The sequence below is a fragment of the Sciurus carolinensis genome, chromosome 6 (genome assembly GCF_902686445.1).
Source record: "Sciurus carolinensis chromosome 6, mSciCar1.2, whole genome shotgun sequence".
Classification (NCBI taxonomy): domain Eukaryota; kingdom Metazoa; phylum Chordata; class Mammalia; order Rodentia; family Sciuridae; genus Sciurus; species Sciurus carolinensis.
The window spans coordinates 157,862,126-157,883,536 of record NC_062218.1 but is presented as its reverse complement, the minus strand read 5'-3'; the positions used below and the strand labels follow the sequence as shown (position 1 = coordinate 157,883,536).

At 57.9% G+C, this 21,411-nt stretch overlaps 2 protein-coding genes across 4 annotated transcripts in view; one reads left to right on the top strand and one right to left on the bottom strand.

Moving 5' to 3' along the window:
• The window catches only part of Kcnip1 (potassium voltage-gated channel interacting protein 1), a 308,710-nt gene that overhangs the window by 270,645 nt on the left and 16,654 nt on the right, over window positions 1-21,411 (bottom strand). The gene's annotated exons all lie outside the window — the stretch shown is intronic.
• On the top strand, window positions 11,336-19,813 carry Kcnmb1 (potassium calcium-activated channel subfamily M regulatory beta subunit 1). Of its 2 annotated transcripts, none has more exons than XM_047555186.1 (4): window positions 11,336-11,445; window positions 13,411-13,568; window positions 14,687-14,858; window positions 16,836-19,813. In XM_047555186.1, exons 2-4 carry the CDS (start codon window positions 13,435-13,437, stop codon window positions 17,103-17,105), a joined length of 576 nt encoding a protein of 191 aa, XP_047411142.1. In that variant the 5' UTR covers window positions 11,336-11,445; window positions 13,411-13,434; the 3' UTR covers window positions 17,106-19,813. The 2 variants fall into 2 exon arrangements, with proteins under 2 accessions (XP_047411142.1, XP_047411143.1); XM_047555187.1 differs by lacking the exon at window positions 11,336-11,445 and adding an exon at window positions 12,170-12,459.

Sequence of the window (21,411 nt, the reverse complement as noted above, 5' to 3'; positions counted from 1 at the left end):
GCTGCTTGCATGTACCCCTGGGAATGAGTGTGCTGAGGGCGACCCTCCGAGTCCAGGTGCCCTGGAGTGACACAGCACCCGAGCAGGACAGTCCCCAGCCCTGCCCTTTGCATTCCAAACAGGCAAGAAGATCCGCAGCTGCCTGATCCTTCCTCTGCTCTGCTTTCTCCCGTGCTTTCTTTTCAACTGAGAATTTGTCAACAAGGACTGTAGGGACCACCAGGACGGGTTCTTCCAGAAGCCAGGGGACACGTCCAACAAGTTCTCATCCCCCAAGACCAACCCAAACCCAGGAAGTGCGGCGACCCCAAACGATGCCGACCGCTCTCTCTCTGCTGTCTGGGTGGACAGCTTCCTCTTGCCTGGCCATGTCGCAGGCTGGGAGAGCAGCCAGGGGCCAAGGTGGTGCTGACGAGGGGTCTTCTACCCCCAGGTGTGGGGGGCACAGTAATTCTGCTGAATTGCTTGACAAAGGGCATGTTCGGCAGGCAGTCCCGTGAGAGCAGATTACAGACCAGGTCTGGCTGCGCCTGGGGAGTCCCTGGGGACAGTGAGCTCATACACACCTGCGTGTCCCACGGCTGTCCTGCTCTTGCTGACGGAGGCCCCGCCCAGCTAATAACTTCTCCAAGCGGTTCTGAGCCCTCGGGAAATTCCAATCCCTTCCACCACCCAGGGACCATCCTTCATCTGACAATTTCCTCTTCCAATTGATCTTGTCTGCCATTGACTACTGGGGTTTCAAGATGATAAGGACAATCAGATGACACCAACTGCAGCAGCACTTGAGTCGTATCTAATTCAGTCATTCCACGTGATCTGCGAACATCTCCTCGATCTGTCTCTACTGCCAAGTACAGAGGAAATACAAACTGAGGCTCAGAGAGATGAAGCAATTTGCCTTAAGTCACACAGCAGATCCACCTGTGATTCGACAAGGCTTATGCTTTCGAGGGTCAATGAAGAAGCCACCAGGGAAGATCACTCATGTCACCCTGCGGAGGATGAGGCAGAGTCTTGAGCTACAGTGTGATCGCTGCATTTAAATCCCCCTTGGCACGCTAGGGGCCTGAGCAGAATGTGACACCATTCAGCGTGGCCCTGGGCTACCTGCATTCCCCTGAGGATGGCTCTGCCCTTGGGGAGCATAGGGTTGGGTGAAGGCAAGACCGAAAGATGGGGATGTAAGACAAGGATCGCACAGGGCGTTGACTCAGCCGAGCTTTGCAAAGTGCCCGTTACAAAGACGGGGCTCTCCAGGGCGTTGATACGCCCTTTGGGAAGTACTCAGGGTCACGTTTCACTTTCAGAGTGTTCGGCTGAGCGCCTCTGTGTTGCTTTGCTGCGGGACTTTGAGGGACCTTTGCCACCCGCCTATGGGACTTTGCCTGCTGCGTTTCCTCCCGTATAAGTCGCCATCGACTATAAGATGCGATCATCCAGCGACAGCTTTCCTGGGAGAGAAACCTCTTTTTCACTTTGTGCACAGTGGTGCCCCATGACCAAGACCGTGTGTTTGGCCCTCGATGGACCACAGGGACGTCGTGGCCCCATAAGATCTCACGGCCCGGCAGGGTGGTGGGCATCTCAGCGTGTGGGCGTGCTCTGCGGTGCGGGCGCCGTGATGACATCCCTCCTGTTGAGGAATGCACAGCTGTGAATGTGTCAGAGCGCGCTGGTCTCCAAGCACCAACGGGAGACTATTCAGGACCGTGGCCGTGTCCCCAAGACTGGGAACCACTTCACGCAGGACTGCGGTGCCTCGGGAAAGTCCCTGGGAGCCAGGGGTTGGGGGACGGCGGGTCATGAAGGGCCTGTGGGCAGAGAAGAGGGACGTTCTCCAGCCACGCTCTCCCAACGCCACCTGGCCAAACGGAATCATTGGTTCCATTGGAATTAACTGTTGAACTTCTAGGATGCGCCCAGTCCCGGGCCGGGCCGGAGCATCCAGGCAGCCACGGGTAACGCAGGCTGCTTGGTCTGAAGAGCCAATGAGTTATTTCAAGCGGCGGTGCTGGGCTCAGGCTGACGGAGGCCCTGCCCCTGATCACGGGGGTTTCTGTTGGAGGTCGCCAGCCCTGGGGGGACTGCAGCACAGACTCGGGTGCATGGACTTGCCTTCTTTCTGGCCTGTGGTCCTCCACGTGCTGGGCAGGAACAGAGGCCTCCCTGCAGTAGGATCTCCTGGGAGGCCCAGCCTTTGGAAGGAGGAAGGCGCCTAGGAGGGACTTGAACCCTGGGGTGAACAGGAGGGTGCGGGAAGGGTTAGGAGCAGCTTCCCTGGCAGGAGGCGCTTAACGAGCACATGCTAGTTCTGCTTATTTACGGAGGACGGCAAGACAGTGTGGCACAGGTATACGGTGTGGAGCCATCAAATCAGGGGAGTCAATGTTTCTGTTTCCTTAAACGTTTATCGTTGCTCCGTGTTTGGAGACTCCAAATCCTCCCTTCTGTTCTTCACAGAATGTATAGCAAGCTATTTAAACCAGGCGCCCGACCATCCACAAACAGCGGGAATCGCCGTGTTCTGACACCACCCGGATGTTTTCAAGAGTAAGAGGGGTGCCTGGGAAAGTGGGGTGTCCCAGGGTCCCGGCCACTCTTCCCGCAGCCCAGAATCTGTCTGCAGTCCCGGCCGAGAAGCACAGTTCAGCAAGCAAAGGCAATTCAACAAAAGCAGAAGAAATCCGCAGCTTTCCCATACACGGGGGAGGACCACCGCCACAGTTCAGTCGCGGGTCTCATATGTTTTCCTCTGCTACTGATTTCTCCCCCGTTGACGCTGCTCCGAAGCCTCTCCCGCGTCAAACCCAATAGGATTATCTAGGGCGTCTGGCCCATGTGAATGTTCCTTCTCTTTCCACCGGCCCTCCTGCCTGGATCTGTGCCGCCTTTCCGCCTCCTGCCTCTGCCGTCCAGCTCCCTCCTGTCCTCTGGCGGGACAGGTGGGAGAGGGGAGGGGAGGGGAGTCTGAGTGGAGACAGTCCTGCTGGGGGGGAAGGAGCACATAAATCCTGCCAGTCGCATCCCCGGCCCACACACAGGTAGTAACATGGAGTGCCCTGAATTCAAGAATGAAACAGGCCTTCAACAAGGAGCCAGCAGGCCTTTAAAACCACCCACTGAGTTATGACTTCAATGCTCTGTGCCCTGAGTTCAATCACTTGACCTTTCTGAACTTCTAATTTCTCTTCTGAACAATGTGAGTGAAGACATGAATCACATGAATGAGGAATAAACTAATGAATAAACTAATGAATGCCACGGTGGCAGCCACGGCCAGCTGACTCTCAAAAGTGGATGCTCCCCATGCTGAGAAGCACCTGTCAAACCCAGGACTACATTTCCCAGTTGCCCTTGCTCCTGGGTGGGATCACATGACCAGTCCCCACCAATGAGGTATGAGGCTGAGCAAGACTTGCCACTTCCGCGCCACGTGTTTGGGAGTCTGATGGCCAGTTGTCCACATTCTCTGCCTGCCCCTCTTGCCTCATCTATCACTGCACAGCTCCAGGTGACCTCGAGGCCACAGGGGTGGAGTCGGAACCCTAGTGACCCCTGAAGGAGGACCTCAGGAGCAAGAGTAGCCGTGCTGGACTTCCCCTGCGTGAGAAATGCACCCTTCTGGGCACAGCCACCGAGTCTTGAGGTGGTCGCAGCGGTGGTTCTGTCCTGGCTGATTCAGGAGGTGGACTGGAGGAGAGTTCAGTGGCTTGAGTGGAGGCCTCCATATGTATGTCAATGTCCAAATCCCAGGCCCTGGCGCCTCTGCCCTCATCATTGTCTTTGCAGATGCAATCTGGGATCTTGAGATCACCTTGGACTGTCCCCCATGACCCTCCCATCTAATGAAAAGCATCCCCTGAGAGAGAGCAGAGCAGAAGGTACTGGCAGAGGTGGAGGTGAGCAACCAGGAGCCCGGACGCCCGCAGCCACCGGGGGCGGGGAGGAGGTGCAGGACCTGCCTAGAGCTTGGGTCCCGCACCTTGATTTTGGGCTCGTGGCCACAGAACTGTGAAGGGACACATTCCTGTTGATTTAAACCAGTTTATGGTCCTTTGTCCCAACAGCCCCCAGAAACTGCTCCGGCCAGGGTGGGCGACCTCGCGCAGCGTGGCATGAGGAGGCTGCGGTGGGCACGGGCGGGCGATGGCCCGCGCCCCTCCTGGAGGCAGCGTCCCTGGGAGGAGGCGTGCTCTGGAGAGAAGCGCAGTGCAAGCCCACCCTGTCAACCCTGAGAAGATTCCGGGGAAGCTCATGACTGTCTGCACTGAGAGGAAGCAGAGGCCCTGAGCTGTGCAGGCGGCAGTCTTATTATTTATGGATGACAGGCGGACATTTTCATTAAAGTGTAACAAAAGGGATTCAGGCGCCTCTCTGCAGCTCTCACAATGCCCAGCCGCCCACCCTGCAGGCAGCCCTGGAGCCAGCCTCGGGCAGAGGGCCGGGCTCAGAGTCTGTCCAGGGCTGTGGGAGGCCATCCGAGTCCCACCCCAGCAGGCGCCTGCTGGAGACAGGCTGTAATGTGGCAAAAAGAAGAGCTTAACGGTCCTGGCGAGATCCATCCCGAAGGTTAGAGCTCGGTGAGACCTCTCACTGGTGGAGAACCCACAGAGGAAGAGGAACAGAGCCCAGAGGCGTGCCTCCAGCTGTATCTGCCACCCAGGAGAGGCTGCAGAGACAGGCTCAGTTCCAGTCCCCGCTCCAAAGCTGTGTGGCTTTGAGTAAATCACTTAACCTCTCTGAGATCCCCAATAGAACAGAGTAGCTTATCTTATTGGATCCTATGCTTCCAGGAAAGGATGGGGCAGAAGTCTTAAGAAACTAATATTCTCTGAGTTTTATCCCTGCTCTCAGGAATCCAGTAGAAGGACATAGAGAGGTAAACAAAGACTTGTGTTCAAAGATGGTAACTGGAGAACAGTTTATAACAGTAAAACCTTAAAAACTGCCCAAATGTCTCACAATAGGAAAATAGCAAAATATGTTGTGGCATATCCAAATGATGGACCCTTCTAGAACCATGAGATATAATTTAGTAAATTAATAATAAACCAGAAAGTGTTTCTATTTAAAACAAGAACAACATTTGTGGTTATACAGCATGTTCCTAAATTTGTTTTTAGAAAGGCTTCGTTTGTGTCTATGTTGGGTATCATCCACCCATATTTTGATAGTGGTTTCCTTGGGACGTTGGATCTTGATTGATTCTTACACTCTCCCTTTTGTTTTTCTGCACTTAACCAATTCTCTACAACTTGTATCTGTTGGTTTATAAACAGAGAACATTACGAACCCGGGAAGTGGTGGGCCTGGTGGTCTTCCAGGGCCTGCTGGGGCCAGCGGGCTATGACGACCTGCTCATAGCCGAGCAGGAGGCTGGGAGGCACAGGAGAGGACCATCACAATCCTGGGACCCTGTCCTGGCAGATGCCTACCCAGTGGCTCATGAAGACTGAGGCTCTGGATCTTCCCAGGGAAGAGGAGACTCGGAAGGCCCAGGCGGGGCCTTGGTGAATGCCCCCTGAACCATGGAGTGACCCAGCAGATGAGAACGATGGGTACGTGGGCAAGGCCCCGGGTGCCAGGCACCGGGCAGACTGGTCCCCAGGGCTTTGTGCCTCGGGAGCTTCACAAAAAGGAAATTTGGGACAAATAAAAGATTTCAGTTCTGTTCAGCATATAAAAGACTGTTCAATCCTGCTGGTAATTTAAGAACAGATTAAAACTGGTATGAAGTATTTTTTGATTAGCCGAAAGGCACATATTTATAAATTGAACACTGCCAAATCTTTCGGTGTCTGGGGGATTGGTCCTGGTCACTCTCACTGATCCCCAAATCCGTGAATGCTCGTCGCTCATGTCAAAGCACAAAGCATTTGCACATGACCTGCACACACCCTCGGTGGACTCGAAGCCTCTCCAAATGACTTCCAATATTTATTACAATGTAAGCGCTATGGAACTAGTTGTTCAACTTTATTGTTTAGGGAATAACAACAACAAAAAACCCAACTTTGTACATTTTTGATGCAGACACAATTTCTTTTTTGTTCTTTTCTTTTTTCTTTTTTTAAATACAAATGCTTCACAAACTCTTTTCCAAATATTTTTTGATCTGCAGTGGTTGAATCCCGGGTGCAGAGGCTGTGGACACGGAGGGACAGCTGTCCTGGGGAGGACGTAAGAGGCCCGGCTGGGAGAACAGAAATTGGAATAAGCATCCTGGGAAAAGGCTGCGCTGTGTATCATCATCTTGAAGAGATAGGGACCTTGTGTCTTAGGCTTGTGGCTGGGGAGGTGGCTTTGCTCACTGCTCTGTCACCAATGTGACTGATTTCTAATGTGATAAGTCTTGCAGGACACACTGTCTGCATGATTTCAAATAAAAGTAATGGAAATGCTTTTTATATTGATTGCATTGGTTACATCCATGTCAAAATGGATCAAAATGCATATTCAAGTGTGTGCATTTAATTGTACTTTGATTTTACCTCAATAAAGCTAAGGGGAAAAGAACTGTGGCTGGGAGGCCTGGTCTTTGCTGTAGGGACACAACTGTAAAAATACCAGCATTTTATGCAAAGAATATTGGTGCAGCTCTGTTCCTGTGCCCTCTCCGGCCTGGCTCTCGCTGCTGGGCTCCAACGCACGTGTTCACATCGTGCACGAAGCTTTTGGCTCAAACCCTGGCCTCCTGAGTTTTCAGCTGCACACAGACATCTCTGGGGGCTTCAGGGGGGTCCCCACGGCTCTAACCCTCTGCTCTGCCCTGCTTGTTGGTTCCCTGGACCCAAAGGCCCATGGGTTGTCAGTCCTGGGACTTCTGCAGACCCCTCTGCTCCCCAGCCCCCTCTCTGCCCTGGAAGCTGACCACAGGGGCCACAGCAGCCAGTTCCTGTCTGTCCACCAGTGGATTCAGTCAGTGGGGATCAGTCACTTGGGAAAGGGACCTGGGTGGGAGGTCAGCTGTTCATCCCCAGTGCCCTCCCTGAGGTCTCCAGCTGGGCATCCCCTCTTGAGGACAGAGCACCCTTTCTCCTTGACCCTCTGCCTGGGCAAGGGGGCCTGCATCCCGGCTACAAGCTGTCAATAGTTCCCAATGTCAACTCCAAATGCAACGTTTCCAAATTTGCGTGTGAGATGGTGAGCTGCTAAGTCAGCTCTGAAAACAATCAGACCAACAAAACCCTGATTCCTCGTGTGTGTGTTTCCGGGTGTGAGATGTGGATAAATGTCCCAGCTCTTGCAGCCTAACTGGCTTGCAAAGGCGCTCACGCGGCCACTGTGAGCCAGCCCAGCACTCCAGAGCACCCTGCAGCGGCCTGGAGCGATGAGGACCCCTGACTGTGGGGCCACTGCCCGAGCCGCAGCCCAGCAGGAGTGGAGAGAGCCGCCTTGCTGATGTGCAGAGAGCCCCTCGGCTTCCGGCTAGCCGACGCAGGCGTGTCTCTTTCCCTCCGCCCCCTCTCTCCAAGGCTCAAACTGGACTCATCAGGGTAGGAAGGTGTCAACTGCTATGCTTTGAGTGTGGCCCCCAAAGTTTCCTGTGCTAGAAGCTTAGACCCCAGTAGGGTGCAGTTGAGAGGTGGTGGAACCTTTAAGAGGCGGGGCCTAGTGGAAGGTAATTAGATCACTGAGGGCATCCCCATCAAAAGTAAAGCAAAGCAAAGCAAAACAAAACTTAATGTCCTTCTTGCAAGAACCCAGTTAGTTCCCACAAGTGTGATGGGTTGTAAAAAGAGTGATCTGGACCTCTGAGCCTGTCTGGCCTCCTGTCTTACCCCCTAGACTCTCCCACTTGGACTCACTCCCACCAAATGCTGTGAAGCAACCAGGGGACCCTCATCAAAGACCCAAAAGTTGGGGCCACCAATCCTGCACTTTCAACCTTCAAAACTGTGGGCTAAAGAAACCTCTTTTCTTCGTAAGTACCCAGCCTCAGATATTTTGTGATAGCAACAGAAAACGGACTGGCATCAACTTACTGCCACTGTCCACCTCTACAGTTTTACCACCCTTCCCTCAGTCTGATCCTCAGACTCTGCCACTGTACCTGCCAACTCATGAAAAACGGCAAGAGGGGTGGTGGTGTGGAGGAGGGTGAAACAGGCCTGCCCAGCCCCCTGAACACAAACAAGCCAGCACCGTTCCTGAATATCCAACAACAGGGCTTTGATGGACTCTGTGGTGGCTGACTGCATAACAGAAATCACACTGCTGCCTCAGGAAAATTTTATGGAGTGGAGAAATGATTATAGTATTTTGTGACATGAAAAGTAACAGGTCCCCTGCAACCAAATCACACAACAAAGCCCCAAGAGTGTCAGGTTGTTTCTCCAGGTGCTGCGCCTGGTCTTAGAGAGACGGCACCCTGTGGGCAGATGCGGCAGCCGAGGGTGCAAATGAGCAAATGCAGTCCTACTGGAGAGAAGGTGCATCCAGGGAGCGAGTGGTACACAGGGCTAGGGGCGTGTTGGATCACAGCGGCGACCCAGGGCAGAGGAGGTGGGGAAGAGGCGGCAGGCACTAAGGCATGGTGCCGGCTGCCTCAGCGTGTTAACACCACCCAGGCTCAACCCCAGGCGAAGGAGCAAGAGGCCAGGCGGAGGCAAGAGGGAAGGGAGCGGCCTGAGAAAGGAGTGGGGTCCTTCCCAGGGCAGGGAGTGGCCGCAGGTCCTTTGCCACCCTGCGTCCTGTAGTTTAATTCTGTCAGTGACTCTGACCTTGCGGTTTCTCCGTTGCCCTCCTGGCTCTGCTAAACCCCTCCCCGTTCTGTCCTCTGCCCTTGTTCATGGGACATGTTCCAAGGCCACAGTGGGCAGTCCGCCCCGGAGCAGGAGTCTCCCGCTTCCTCCTGCAACACTGAAGGTCCCACAAGTCAGGTTCAGGGAGGGTGGGCGAGCCCTGATAGGACCACCACGGCGAGCTGGCCCGGAAGCCATTTAAAACCTACCGATGGCTTACTTCTGGAATTTTCCACATAATAATTTCAGAGTGCCAAACACGGAGTCCATGCAGAGGGGCCTCCAGCCTCCCGCTGCCCTGGACACACCGGTCTGGTCTCTGCTGGCGTTTTTGCAGTGTCCGACCTGCCTTCCCCCCGCCGCAGGGCGGTGCCGGGAGGTTCCCGCCTGTGCGCAGCAGGTGCTGGGTGTCTGTGAACGTGTCGCCAGGGCAGGTGACTGCCCGTTCCTCCCCACGGCGCTCCTCGGGGACACCCACGCCGCAGGCTCCGGGCAGGTCTCCGACTGGGTGTAGGGACTTGCAATCCCACGTGTCAGCGGCGCCTGGACACTGGGAGAGGGACTTCAATACCTCAGTGGATACATGACCCAAAAAGGCTACCCGGAGAAGAGGAGGCCGCGAAGTGGGGACAGACGCCAGGGAGAAGCCTGGTCCTCCTGGAACCTGCTTCCAAGGCAGTCACGGGCGTGGGAGGGACAGGGATGGGTGTGGAGCCAGGGGCTTGGTCCCCTCCAGCCAGGGGCTTGGTCCCTGTAGGTCACTCGGCCTTCCACTTCCACGGAGAGAGCCAGCCCTGGGTGGGCTGTGCTGGCCTGTGCAGAGCAGCCTCGAGTCTGCAGGGACACCTGCCCAGCCCTCCCTGCCTGGCCGGTGCCAGCCTCTCCCTCTGCGTCCACACCTGGATAAAATCCGGTTTCCACACCAGGACAGTAAGAGGCCAGCGGCAATGAGTCACAGTAAAATAGGCCACTAAAACCATAGGCTGCGGGGAAAGCCATTCAAAGCCTAAGGATCTGTTCATTTCTGGAATTTTCTATTCGGTATTTTCAGATCAAGATTGAACATGGGTAACAGATACCTCAGATCAGAGGCGGGGACCGTACGTGAGTGTGGATGTGGACACGTGTGTGTGCACGTGGACGAGCACATGGCTGTGTGTGCAGCGCAGGGCAGACGCACTGCAGAAGGTCGGTCATCAAGAACCCTCCCACGTGCCTGCCCTTCAGCCACCTGACGTGAGAGCAGGTGATGCGTCTCTAGACATTGTAACGCTGCAGGTAGTAGGCTCAGACCAACTCCCACGACCCCCACTGCCGGCAGCCGGGACGGTCCCCCTTTTTAAATCACTTATACGTGTATCAGTTAAGAGGGCTGCGTGATAAATCCCCCCAACGTGCCCCAACGTGTAAACATCCACTTTTATCACTCGCGGATTTTTGTAGATGGGGGGTTCATTTAGCCCAGCAAGGGTGGCTTGTCCCTGCTCTGTGACATCTGGGACCCCTGCGAGGACACTGGGGACAGGGGCTGGAGTCCCCTGCAGGCTTCTTCTCTCCCAGGTCTGGTGTGAGCTGACCTGAGCCGGGCTGTGGCTGGAACCCACGGCCTCGGCTTCCCGCGACACGGTTGTCAGTGCTCAGGGTGACCTGGGACTTCAGCTGGCCAGCGTCTGTGGAGCAGCCCCTGGGCCAGCAGAGACAGCTGGGGTTTGCAGTCTGGGAAGGCGGCTTGAATCAGTCCCCCACCGCAGAGCACAGGGACTCTGGCCAGTTCCCTGAGGCCCCCGAGTCTCGGTCTCACCTCTCCGGTTGCTCCCCGGGCCCAGGGAGCAGAGACTCTGGTGCGACACCTGGCACTTAGGGGAGCCCCGCACACGGGTTTGCTTTTGTGGCTGGAGTTTACTCCTTACGGCAGCCCCTTGACAGATGGGGGACAGGGAAGTCTGGAAGCGTGTCTTCGCCCCGCCCAGGCTGGTGTTCGTTGGTCTCACTGGTGGGAACGCGTCTCTGCGTGAGCCCCGACCCTATTTTGGCAGCGTGAAGGTCCCTGGGTCGCTGGCGGTCCTGAGACCCTGCTGCTGGAAGCGGCTGTGGAACGCTGCCTCCGCCTGGCTTCGGCTCGCTGGCCCTCAACCACCCGTCTCCTCCCCTCCCCTAAATCCCCTCTCTCCACCCCGAGCAGACTGAGTTTCTAAACCCCTAGTCTCACAGGCAAGGACACGGAGGCCCGGGGAGGCCCAGGAGGTGCCCCAAGGGCAGGAGGCCCCCTCCCCATGGGTGGACCAGGGCGAGCCCGGCCCCTCCAGCTTCATCTCCTCCCGAGCCACAAAAGGAAACTTCCATGCCCTGCTCCCCTGCCAGCCCAGATGGAGGGGGGAGCAATGTTTCCAAGTGCAGCAGGGTGGTCTCTGCCGGGTTCTGGGTTTTGACATCTGCTTCCCGGGAGCCTCTGGCGCCTCTGGCCTGGGGCGCCTGCTGTCTCGGGCCCTACCTGCTCTCCACGGCTGTCCAGGCTGTGCGCTCTGACCTGACCATGTTTGGGCATGGAGGCCCGACCCAGATGGGACCAAGGGCTGCCTCCCTGGAGGCGGCTGGGCGGCCAGACTTCCCGCTGGAACTCCGGGGGGGCCTCCTGTGGGGGCGGGGGCCGGGCAGCAGGAAGCCATCTGCCTGCCGAGGACCAGGGCCACCGGGAGCTGTGAGTACGGGGTCCGGGCGTGGGAAGCGGTTTCTTCCCAGCCGGGCTGGGGGAGCGGTGTCGGGGGAGCCGGCGGGGGGCAGGACGGGAGCCGCTCCCTTCCTCTTGGGCTGCCATCAGGATTCTGGGTGTCGGAGGGGCTGGCTGGTGGCTGATGGTCGCCTGGGGGTGACTTGGCTGGTGGCTGACAGTCGCCTGGGGGTGACCCGGGGGCTGGGTCGCTCTGGGAGCTGAGTGCTCTGGGCTGGGCCACCAGCTCTGAGTGGCCAGAAGGCAGCAGCCCGGATGTGGGAACAATCCTGCCACTCGTCACCAGTGGGGGAAGGGACCGTGAAGAGGCTGGCGAGATGAGCCCACTCCACAGTCCCTCTGTTGACCACGACAGTCAGCGGCAGAGCAGGCTGGCCCGCCCGGGTACAGGATATCCCCTCGTCATCAGTCTCCCTGGGGCTCTAGTGGCAGGTGCTACCATCGTCACCTACAGTCACCTGGGTGCAGAGGGGCAAGGCCAGGATGTGGTAACCTGCCTCTGATGGCCTCAGAACCCCCTTCCCGACACTCTACCACCCTCGGACACTGTACTCTCTTCCTGTCCTTGTAAGGAAGAGGATGTGGGCCCAGCTCTCAGATCACATGGGACTCACGTGCATTCCTCTGCCCTTCTTCTCTCCGGATCCAGCTTAGCTAGAGTGACCTTTCCGAACAGGAACAGCTATCCAAAAAGCCAAAGTTATTTGTCAGCTCTCAAACCTGAGAAGTTCTTCTTGGAGTCTAACTGCCATCCCTCCTGTTATAAAGGAAACCCATCTCGTCCTGAGCAGGCCCTCGGGAGCCCACCATCCCCATCCTTCCTCTGCCTGAGGTTCTCAGAGGCATTGAACCCAATTCTCATCCAAGACTCCCGCCTAAGTAGAATCCCAGAATGGATCTGATGCAGGAATCCCAGCAGGGCAGCTGCCAGGCCCCGGGAGACAGGGCAGTCTCCTTTCCTGCCCTCCTGCGTTCCCAGAAGAGGTAAATCCAGGACCGGAGCCTCCACCGGCCTCAGAAGCTCCGCATCTGGGACGCAGAGGAGGCAGAGGAACCTGGGACAGTGCAGCCTGCAGAAGGTGCTGTCCCAGCAAGGCAGTCCCCAGCCCTGGGCTCCAGCGTCCCCTGCGACCAGCGTTTTGCTGTGGACGCTCACTGAGGTTTCCAAGGCTGACCCTGAGAGTGCCATGAGCCCTGGAAGTCCCTGGCGGCAGGCTGTGGGGCTTCTCCCTGCCAGCGGCTCCAGCCCGGCCCACAGGGACTCTTCCTCGGCAGAGCTGGGAATGCTCCATGAGATGAGGTTCCGGGAGACAGGGCCTGGGGACCTCCCTCTGCGGCTTGTCACCCTGTGAATTTCCCGTGTCTACTGAAACAAATGGTCATGCACTTGGTGGCCTGAGGCAGTAGAGATCTCTATCCCACGGTTCTGGGGGCCATGCGTGCAGGGCTGTGTTCCGCAGCGGTCACGGGCGCAGCCTGTGGTTTCTGCCCCTCGGCCGCCTGCTGTGGCCAGTCAGTGGATGGCAGCCTGCCCACTCACATTGCCCTCTCCCACGTCTATTTCCCGGGCTTCCGTCTCCCAAGGACCCTCTGTGATCGCATGGAGGGTCTGCGTGCATAATACAAGATAATCTCCCCATCTCAGTAGTGGTCATGTAAAGTACCATCCAGGATTCCAGGGATTTGAACACAGACACCCTGGGAGCCACTGTTGAGCCTCTCACATGCTGTGTGGTCTTGGGCAAGTTGCTTTCCCTCTCTGAGCTACAGGTCCTTCCTCTGCAGAATGACATGTGACACCTACCTCTCCGAGCTGGCAGGGAGCTTCCACGGGGTGGAAAGGAGTGATGTTGATACCTGAGTGCCCTCCCCTCCCCCACCCTCCCTTCTGCGGATTACCTGCCCATCTTACTTTTGTTTCCTCTGTGGCCCTAGAAATGACAGCTGCCCCCGCTGGACATGGGGAAGAAGCTGGTGATGGCCCAGAAGCGGGGAGAGACCCGGGCCCTCTGCCTGGGCGTGGCCATGGTGGTGTGCGCTGTGATCACCTACTACATCCTGGGCACCACCGTGCTGCCCCTCTATCAGAAGAGGTATGCAGCTCGGCGGGCAGGGGGCGGTGCTGTGACTGGGGACCTTCCGGGACCCCCTGCCTCCCGGCCCCCTCCCAGCAGGCAGGCGGTCAGGGCCATCTCGTTCTTAGCGAGGGCGGGCTGGCCCCTGCGCTGGGGTCCGACGGGCACAGACCCAGGATGCTCTTCTCAGAATCAGCAGAGGATGTGGGCAAACCCTCCAGGGCCGATCCGGGAGGAGTCAGAACCGCGGGGAGCCCTGGCGCCTCCCTCCTCCTGGTTCCCCTGAACCCTCCAGGGCGGCTGCTGCCTCGGCCCACATGCCGCCCCAGGCCGGCCTCTCTGATGAGCAGAAGCCCCGCTGAGCCAGCCTTAGCTCCCTGGACCCGCTCAGGCCTCTCAGAGGACGTGCCACGTGTCCTCCACCTGGGGTGCCGACCCTCAGCTTCCCGGGAAGAGCTGGGAAATGCCGGGTTCGGGTCTATTGGAATGGACACGCTCAGTCCTCTGGCCTGTGCTCGGGAGAAGCCTCTGACCCTCCTCTGGACTCGCTCCAGACACCGCCAGGCCCTCCCGCCCGGCAGTGGGTCTCCTGCAGGACAGAAGGGATGTGTCACCATGGACGCGCTCATGGCCTGCACTGTCATCACCTTTTACCAACTGGAGTCGTGACAGGCTGGAGTGTCCCCGGGTGACGCGCTGCTGCGTTCTCAGGAGAAAGATGACAGATTTTGGAGCCACTCTGACCTAGCCTCAAGTCCTGTGTGGCCTCAGAAAATTCGTTTGACCTCTCTGAGCTTCTCAGACCTCTGCTAGACATTGATGCTGTGAGGAAGAGATTCTCAGCCTGGCTGCTCCTCAGAGCCACTAAGGAAGCTTGAAAAGCATGCCAGTCTGTGCCCAGCCACTGAGGAGCTTCTGACCTGCTTGTTCTGGGGTGGCTTGGACCTGGGAATCGTTTTCAAACTCTCCGTGTTTGAGCAGAGCCAAGACCCCGGCCAGCTCTGCTGTTCTGGTTCCACCCCCCTCTGTGCCCAGGTCACTCCCGCAGTGCTGGCTGCCATGCCAAGGTGAGGGCCCAGCCCAGGGGCTCCCCAGGGAGACGGGTGTGCTCTGAGATGCGTGTGTGGTCTCCCCAGTGTGTGGACCCAGGAATCCACCTGCCACCTGATTGAGACCAACATCAGGGACCAGGAGGAGCTGGAGGGCAAGAAGGTGCCCCAGTACCCATGCCTGTGGGTCAACGTCTCAGCCGTGGGCAGGTGGGCAGTGCTGTACCACACGGAGGACACTCGGCACCAGAACCAGCAGGTACGGAGCTGGGATGGCACCTGTCCCTCGTCCCAGGCGGGTATGTGAGCCTGGCCCCAACTGCGTCCCTAGGGCTCAGAAAGCCCGGCATCTCCTGGCTCTCCGGAGTCGGGGACCCAGGCCACGTCTGCCCCGTGAGCCTGCGGCAGGGCTGCTGGTTGCTCCTGGAGGCTGGGAAGCATCGGACACCTGCATGTGCCCGCTGGCGGCTGGGTGGACAGTCAGAGTCTGTCCCTGAGGGGTGGCCATGGGACTGTCACTTCTAACCTGCCCGCTGAACCAAGGAGAGGCTAGCCCGGAGCCCGCCCCAGAGCCAGCCCTGAGTGGCCCGAGAACACGGGGCACTGAGAGCCACAGTCCCACCTGGACCCACTGCAGTGGCGTCTCTGGGCACAGCTCATCTTGGGGGCTCGGGTGATTTAAGGCGGGGCCTTACTGCTGCGGGCAGGAGTCCTGGGGCGCGATCGTGGAGGAGGCGGGAAGACGGAGCCCCCGGCCACGTGCACTCAGGTACTGGACGCAGAGGCCAGGGCCACGGCAAGCCCCAGGGCAGAGGTGTGGCCCCACAGCAGGATGGCCACCCTCGGACTCTGGAAGCTGATGGACTGGAAGGGCATGTTGCCTGGGTGGATGTGGGATGGTGACCTGGAGACGGTGCCCTGGTGGTGCCCGGGGATTCAGTGGGGCCCCAGGAGGGTGTAAGCTCCCGCTTCAGACCCACCGAGCTCCAGGGAGGAGCTGAGACCCAGGGCCACGCTGCCCCGACGCAGGCCATCTGGGGCTCCAGGTCCACACTTTGATCTTGGACATGGTGTCAGTAGGACCGTGGTCCTCAGGCTTCAGTGCCCAAAGACGCCTCCAGCCCGGGGCTCCACCCTCAGCAACTCAGAGGAAGGAGGAGGCTGGGCAGAGAGGCCGCCCGCAGGCCTTCTGCTTCGGGAGGGCGGGGCAGACGTGTGCAAAGTATCTCCCGGGGGCTCCCACGAGCAGGGCTCCGGCCAGGGCGGAGCAAACCAGCGCCTCCTCTTCGTGGTCCTCTGCAGTTTCCCAGCTGGGCCTCATGTGGGCAGGCGGGCAGGGTCCTAGCAACAGTGATCAGTGTCAGGATCAAACGCGTGCCGTGCTCTGCCGCCCGGAGCGCTTCCCAGCGCCCTCTTCTTCCTCTGAACCCCAGGGTCAATCCGGCTGGCCCGCAGGCTTGGTTTGGCTCCCACAGGGTGAGACTCAGGGAGCTCTCAGGTTGAATTCTGGCCAGTCTTCTCAAACTGTGAAGCCAGGAAACCTGGGCTTTCTCAGCCTCCGGGAATGCCAGCAGTCTGGCTGCTGCAGATCCTCTGCATGGCATGGCGTCCCCTGTCCTGAGGGAGCAGCGGTGGCCAGTGCAGATGCAGCTGGTTCTCTCCCTTCTGCCAGGCCCCCGCGCTCCCCGACAGTTGTCCCTGGCACCATGGCCAGTGCCAGGTGGCACCTGTCATCCTCTTTGTCTCGCCTGCTTCACTTGTTCTGAGTCTGCATGAGCCCTGGAGGCAACCAGGCGCGTGACTCCTGCCCTGAAGCCAAACACAGGGCCCACACGTCCTCTGACTCTTGTCACTCACTGGTCTCCTTCAACAGGCATGGGTGAAGTCCTTCAATCATTTTCTTTGAAAATGATAGAGCAACTTCACCCATTTAGATGATTAAAGTTTGATGGCTCAGGAAAGATGAACGATTTGCTAAGATCCAACAGCCCACAGAAGAAGAGCCAGGGCTCCAGGTGGGCCCCTGTGTCCGGGAGTGCGGCTCTAGGGCCACCGTCCACACCTGGGACGCTGAACTTGCCTCTAGGACTGTGCAGTGTGCAGACGGAAGTCCCAGCTCCCGCCCAGGGGCTGACTCCAGAGCCAGCATTTTTCTTTACTTTGTCCCAGGCCCTCACCCTTGGGCCCTGAAAACCGAAGATTCCCAGCCCTCCGCCCACTCTTGCTCCCCCCGCAGTGCTCCTACATCCCCGGCAGCCTGGACAACTACCGGGTGGCCCGAGCCGACGTGGAGATGGTCAGAGCCAGATTCCACCAGCGCCGGGTCTTCTACTGCTTCTCGAGCAGCCGGGAGAATGAGACGAGCGTGCTGTACCGGCGGCTCTACGGGCCCCAGGCCCTCCTCTTCTCCCTCTTCTGGCCCACCTTCCTGCTGACCGGCGGCCTCCTCGTCATCGCCATGGTGAAGCTCAACCGGTCCCTGTCCATCCTGGCAGCCCAGAGGTAGACGGGCCCAGGCCACGCGGTCCCGCAGGCCACAGGGGATGGTGGCCCCCAGGGCTGACCACCTGGCACGCCATCCCTCCTGCCCTCTCCCCAGCCCCCCGCCCCCCCCTTCCATGCTGGTGGACCTGGGGAGAGTCCTCTGCTAAGCCACCTCTCAACAATGTGCCATGACCCCTGGTGCCTCCGAGGACTGAGGCCAGCCAGCTCTCCGCTCTGGCCTGCTCAGCGGCCCACACCTGTTTCCTGCTGTGTCACTGTATACCAAGTGACAGACGGGTCACCTCTGTGCCTAGGCTCTCGGGGCCAGCTCAGCGGCCTGCCTATCTCCCCAGGAAGTGCGTGGCAAACCTCAGGTCCTTCTGCGAATTCCGTGAACAGTAGCTGCCCCAAGCAGAGGGCGCGTTTAGTAGATGGCTGTTTCTCTTTTAGGAGGCAAGCCTCATACGCATTTTCCCCCCAATACTTAAAAATACTGTTGTCCCTAGATATCCATGGGGGGTCAGGTCGGGGACCCCCTCAGATGCCAGAATCTGCAGATGCCCAAGTCCCCTGTGGAACACAGGGTCGTCTGGCCAAGCCCTGGTGCCCTCCCCCGAGGGTCTTGAGCCACCTGTGATGACTCAGTCCCCAAGACAGCAGCAGGCTGTGTAAACAGCTGGAGTCCTGCATTGTTTAGGGGATAATGACAAGAAGCAGTCTAGGCTCAGAAGAGATGCAATTTTTTCTCCCAATATTTTCAATCTGCAGCTGATGGAGTCCACTGAGGTGGAACCCTCGGCTGCGGAGGGCCGATGTGCCCGCACAATCACAAAGGCTCCCAGGAAATAAACAGCAAAGAACAGACGGCGGTGCGGTGGTCCTGGATTTGATCTTCCTTGTCCCCCTTTGTGTTGGGGGGCTTTTCTCAAGAGTGCACCCAGTAAGGTCGGGTGCTGGGTGGTTTGTTTCAGTCACAAAAGCAACAGTCGGAGGTTCTGGGAACCGTCCGGAGGGGAGGGCCCTCACCCCAGATGGCGGGCAGGTGGGCGGAGGCCTCTGGCTCCTGAGGACACACGAGGGTGAGAGCCCCCAGGAGGAGAGGGCACGGGGGTGGGCCTGGTCCACTCCCCAGGTACGGCCTCCTCAGGCCCTGAGCCTCAGATGTGGAAGGGGCACGGTGGCAGGGCACAACCATGGCCACTGCCCTTCTGCTGGGGTTTAAATACAGCCCCAGACACCTTGGAAACTGGCTTCCCAAACGTGCATGCTGAGGAACCCAGCCTTCACTGAAGGGGGCCTCTGGGAGCTCGTCAGAGTTAGACGAGGTCTCGGGGGTGGGCCCCCTCGGTGGCATCAGCGGCCTTAAAGCAGAGGAGAGACCTGAGCAGGTGCTTGCTGGGCCTTACCTGGCACTGCCCCCACTGCATCACCATGCAGCAGCAGGCACCCCCAGATGCCTGGCAGGTGAGGGCACCATGCTCCTGGGCTGCCCAGTCCCAGAACCAAAAGAAAGAAATTTCTTTCCTTTATAAATGACCTCACCTCAGGTTATCAGGTATGGCAACAGAAAACAGACTAAGACACATGCCAAGACGTCTGCTGAGCGCAGAGACTCAAAAGGTGTGCTCCCCAGACCGGCCGCCTCAGGACGGGGAGACGCCAAGACATCACATGCTCAGGCCACAACCCTGCAGCCAGAAGCCTGCGGGAGGGCTCAGGCCTCTGTGTTTCAACAATGGCTGGGGGGACCTGATGGCCCAGCTCCTGCAGCAGGGACAAGTGCTCTGTCACCAGGCTCTCCAAGGCCAGCGACCGTTTCACAGGCAGGTCCTGCGCTGGGTGGAGAGGAAGACTGGAGCTGGTCCTCGGGTCTGGTCCCGTCTGTACCCGGCCACATTTCCCCTCTCTGATTCTTGGTTTTTTTCTCCATTTATAAAAAATGGTTTCTTTCTGGGGAGTTGGGAGGGCTGAATGAAGGGTTGGCACCTGGTAAGGGGCCAAAATGGTCCCAACAGTTAATAGCAAAAGTCATGAATGGCCTGAGACTTCCAGAAGACGTGGTCCACCAACACCAGCCGTCATGGCGGCACCGTCTGCCTGGTTTACCTTGGACTGAAGTCTCCAAAACTGAGCTGCAATGACACTCTTCCTTAGATGCCTACACCTCAGGCGTTTGTCACAGCAGCGGAGAACTGACTAACACAGGGTGGCCCTGTGTGGCAGCCTGACGCGACCTGGCCACGCCGTGCCCCGGCCTGCCCTCCCCTCACTGTGAGGCACCCATCAGCCTAGACCCTCAGAAGCGGGCGCGGACTGTGGGATAAAGGTTCTGAGAGAAAGGCCACGTCCAGGGAACTCTCGTGACAGCCTATTGTCGTAATTGTTGTTTTATTAGCTATTATTGTCACTCGCTCACTGAGACTACTTTGTAAATTCCGCCTTATCCTAGGTATATATGTATGTGTGATGGGGTTTGATGTTAAATGTCCCTCATTTAAATCTCTCCTAAAAGCTCCTGGGTCCAAGGCTTGGTCCCAGCTGGTGGCCCTGTGGGTGGGGTGGAAACTCGAGGGGTGGAGCCTAATGGGAGAAGGTAGGTCACTGAGGTCGTGCTCTTGAAGTGGGTGTTGGAACCTGTCGGGGTCTTAAGCCCCCTTACTCTTCTGGATCAGCGACAAGGGAAGGGGACGCTCCCCAACAAGGCCAGACCAGGAAAGGTAGGGCCGACTGACCGCCTGCACACAGCCCTCCGGGCGGAGGACAATCAGACGCGTCAGGGAGACCAGCCACAGCAGGAACTCGTTTGTTGAGGAAGTCACACAGCTTTTATGTGGGGTGAAGGCTAGGCGGGAACCAATCAGCTTAAAGGTCAGCAAGGCACGGGGGTTCCCGCAGGCGAGAGTCCCATAGGACTATATGGCAAGCACGAGCTGATCACGTTCGCAGAACTGTTGTTAACCAATCCCTGACGGTGGTCCGGTTTATCGCCATTAACCTTTGAAACCGCCTTTGAGGCCTTGATCTTGCTCACCCGCCAGGGAGTAAGGAGTCGGCCTGAGTTAGTTAACGTGTCATTGGTCCCAACAGGGACCCTGGCCCCTCTCTCTTTTTCTTTGCTTCCTGGCTGCTGGAAGGTGAAGAGCTTCCCTCTGCCACACTCTCCTGCCGTGATGTCCTGGGCGGCCACAGACCCAAAGGCAAAGGGGCCAATGACCATTGACTGAAACCTCTGAAACCGTGAGCCAAAATAAGCATTTCTTTTATTTTTAATTTTGCTTTTTTTAGTTGTAGGTGGACACAATACCTTTATTTATTTATTTTTATGTGTTGCTGAGGATCGAACCCAGTGCCACTGAGGCATGACCCAGCCCACGCTTCCTTTGTTTAAGCTGATTATCTCGGGTATTCGGTCCCGGTGTTGGAAAGCTGCTAACACACCATGTACATATATCTATACTGATAAACACATGAAAATACAGTATATTCAGGGTTTGGTACTATACTTTTTTAGGCACCTGCTGGGGTCTTGGAACGTAACCCTCACAGATGGAGGGGGCCTGGTGTAGCAGTAAGGTGTTTTCCAGATCATTCTAGTGAATTTTTGAATCTAGAAGGGGATAGAGGTCCTAGGAACCCAGGTTGGTCAGGAGGAAGGTGGCCGGTGGGTCACCTGGGCACCCCATTTGTGGCTGGCAGCTCGAGTCGGGGTCTGGCAGGGCTGGGCTTGGGGCCGGTGCTAATTTGGGATCACACAGTAGGTGGCCACTTGGCGTCAGAATCTGTGGGTGTCGGGAGGAAGGGCGGCCTCCTTGGGGTCAGTGTGGCCAGGAGAAGCGCCCCTCCACCTTGCCTGATTCTCCCTGGTGGACGGCTGCACCTGCGCCTCCTTGGATGAATAAGTCACCCTATCAAGATGCAGCCCTTCCAACTGGGGATACATCTAGTACCACTCCCCACGTAAGAAGCTGTCGTCCCCGATGGGAACAAGAACCTGCGTGCCAGGACCCGGGCCAGGACCCAGGCCAGGCCTTCCCAAGCGGGGCTCGTTCAGCCAGCAGCATCCTCCCAGGTTATTATCAGAAGCTCCATTTCAGAGATGAGATGACTGAGGCCTGGGGAAGGACCCAATCTACCCCAGGTCAGAAGTCAGTGATCAGCAGGGCTGGGATTTAAACCCCCAGGGCGTGGCTTCCGGTTTCGGCATGGCTCTCCAGCCAGTGGAACCTTGTCCTTGGCCCACCTCCAAAGCGAAGATGTCAAGGCCAAGTGCTGAGGGCCTGTTAGGGGCCTCCGGAGACCTCCCCCCAGAGGCCAGGCTCTCAAGTGAC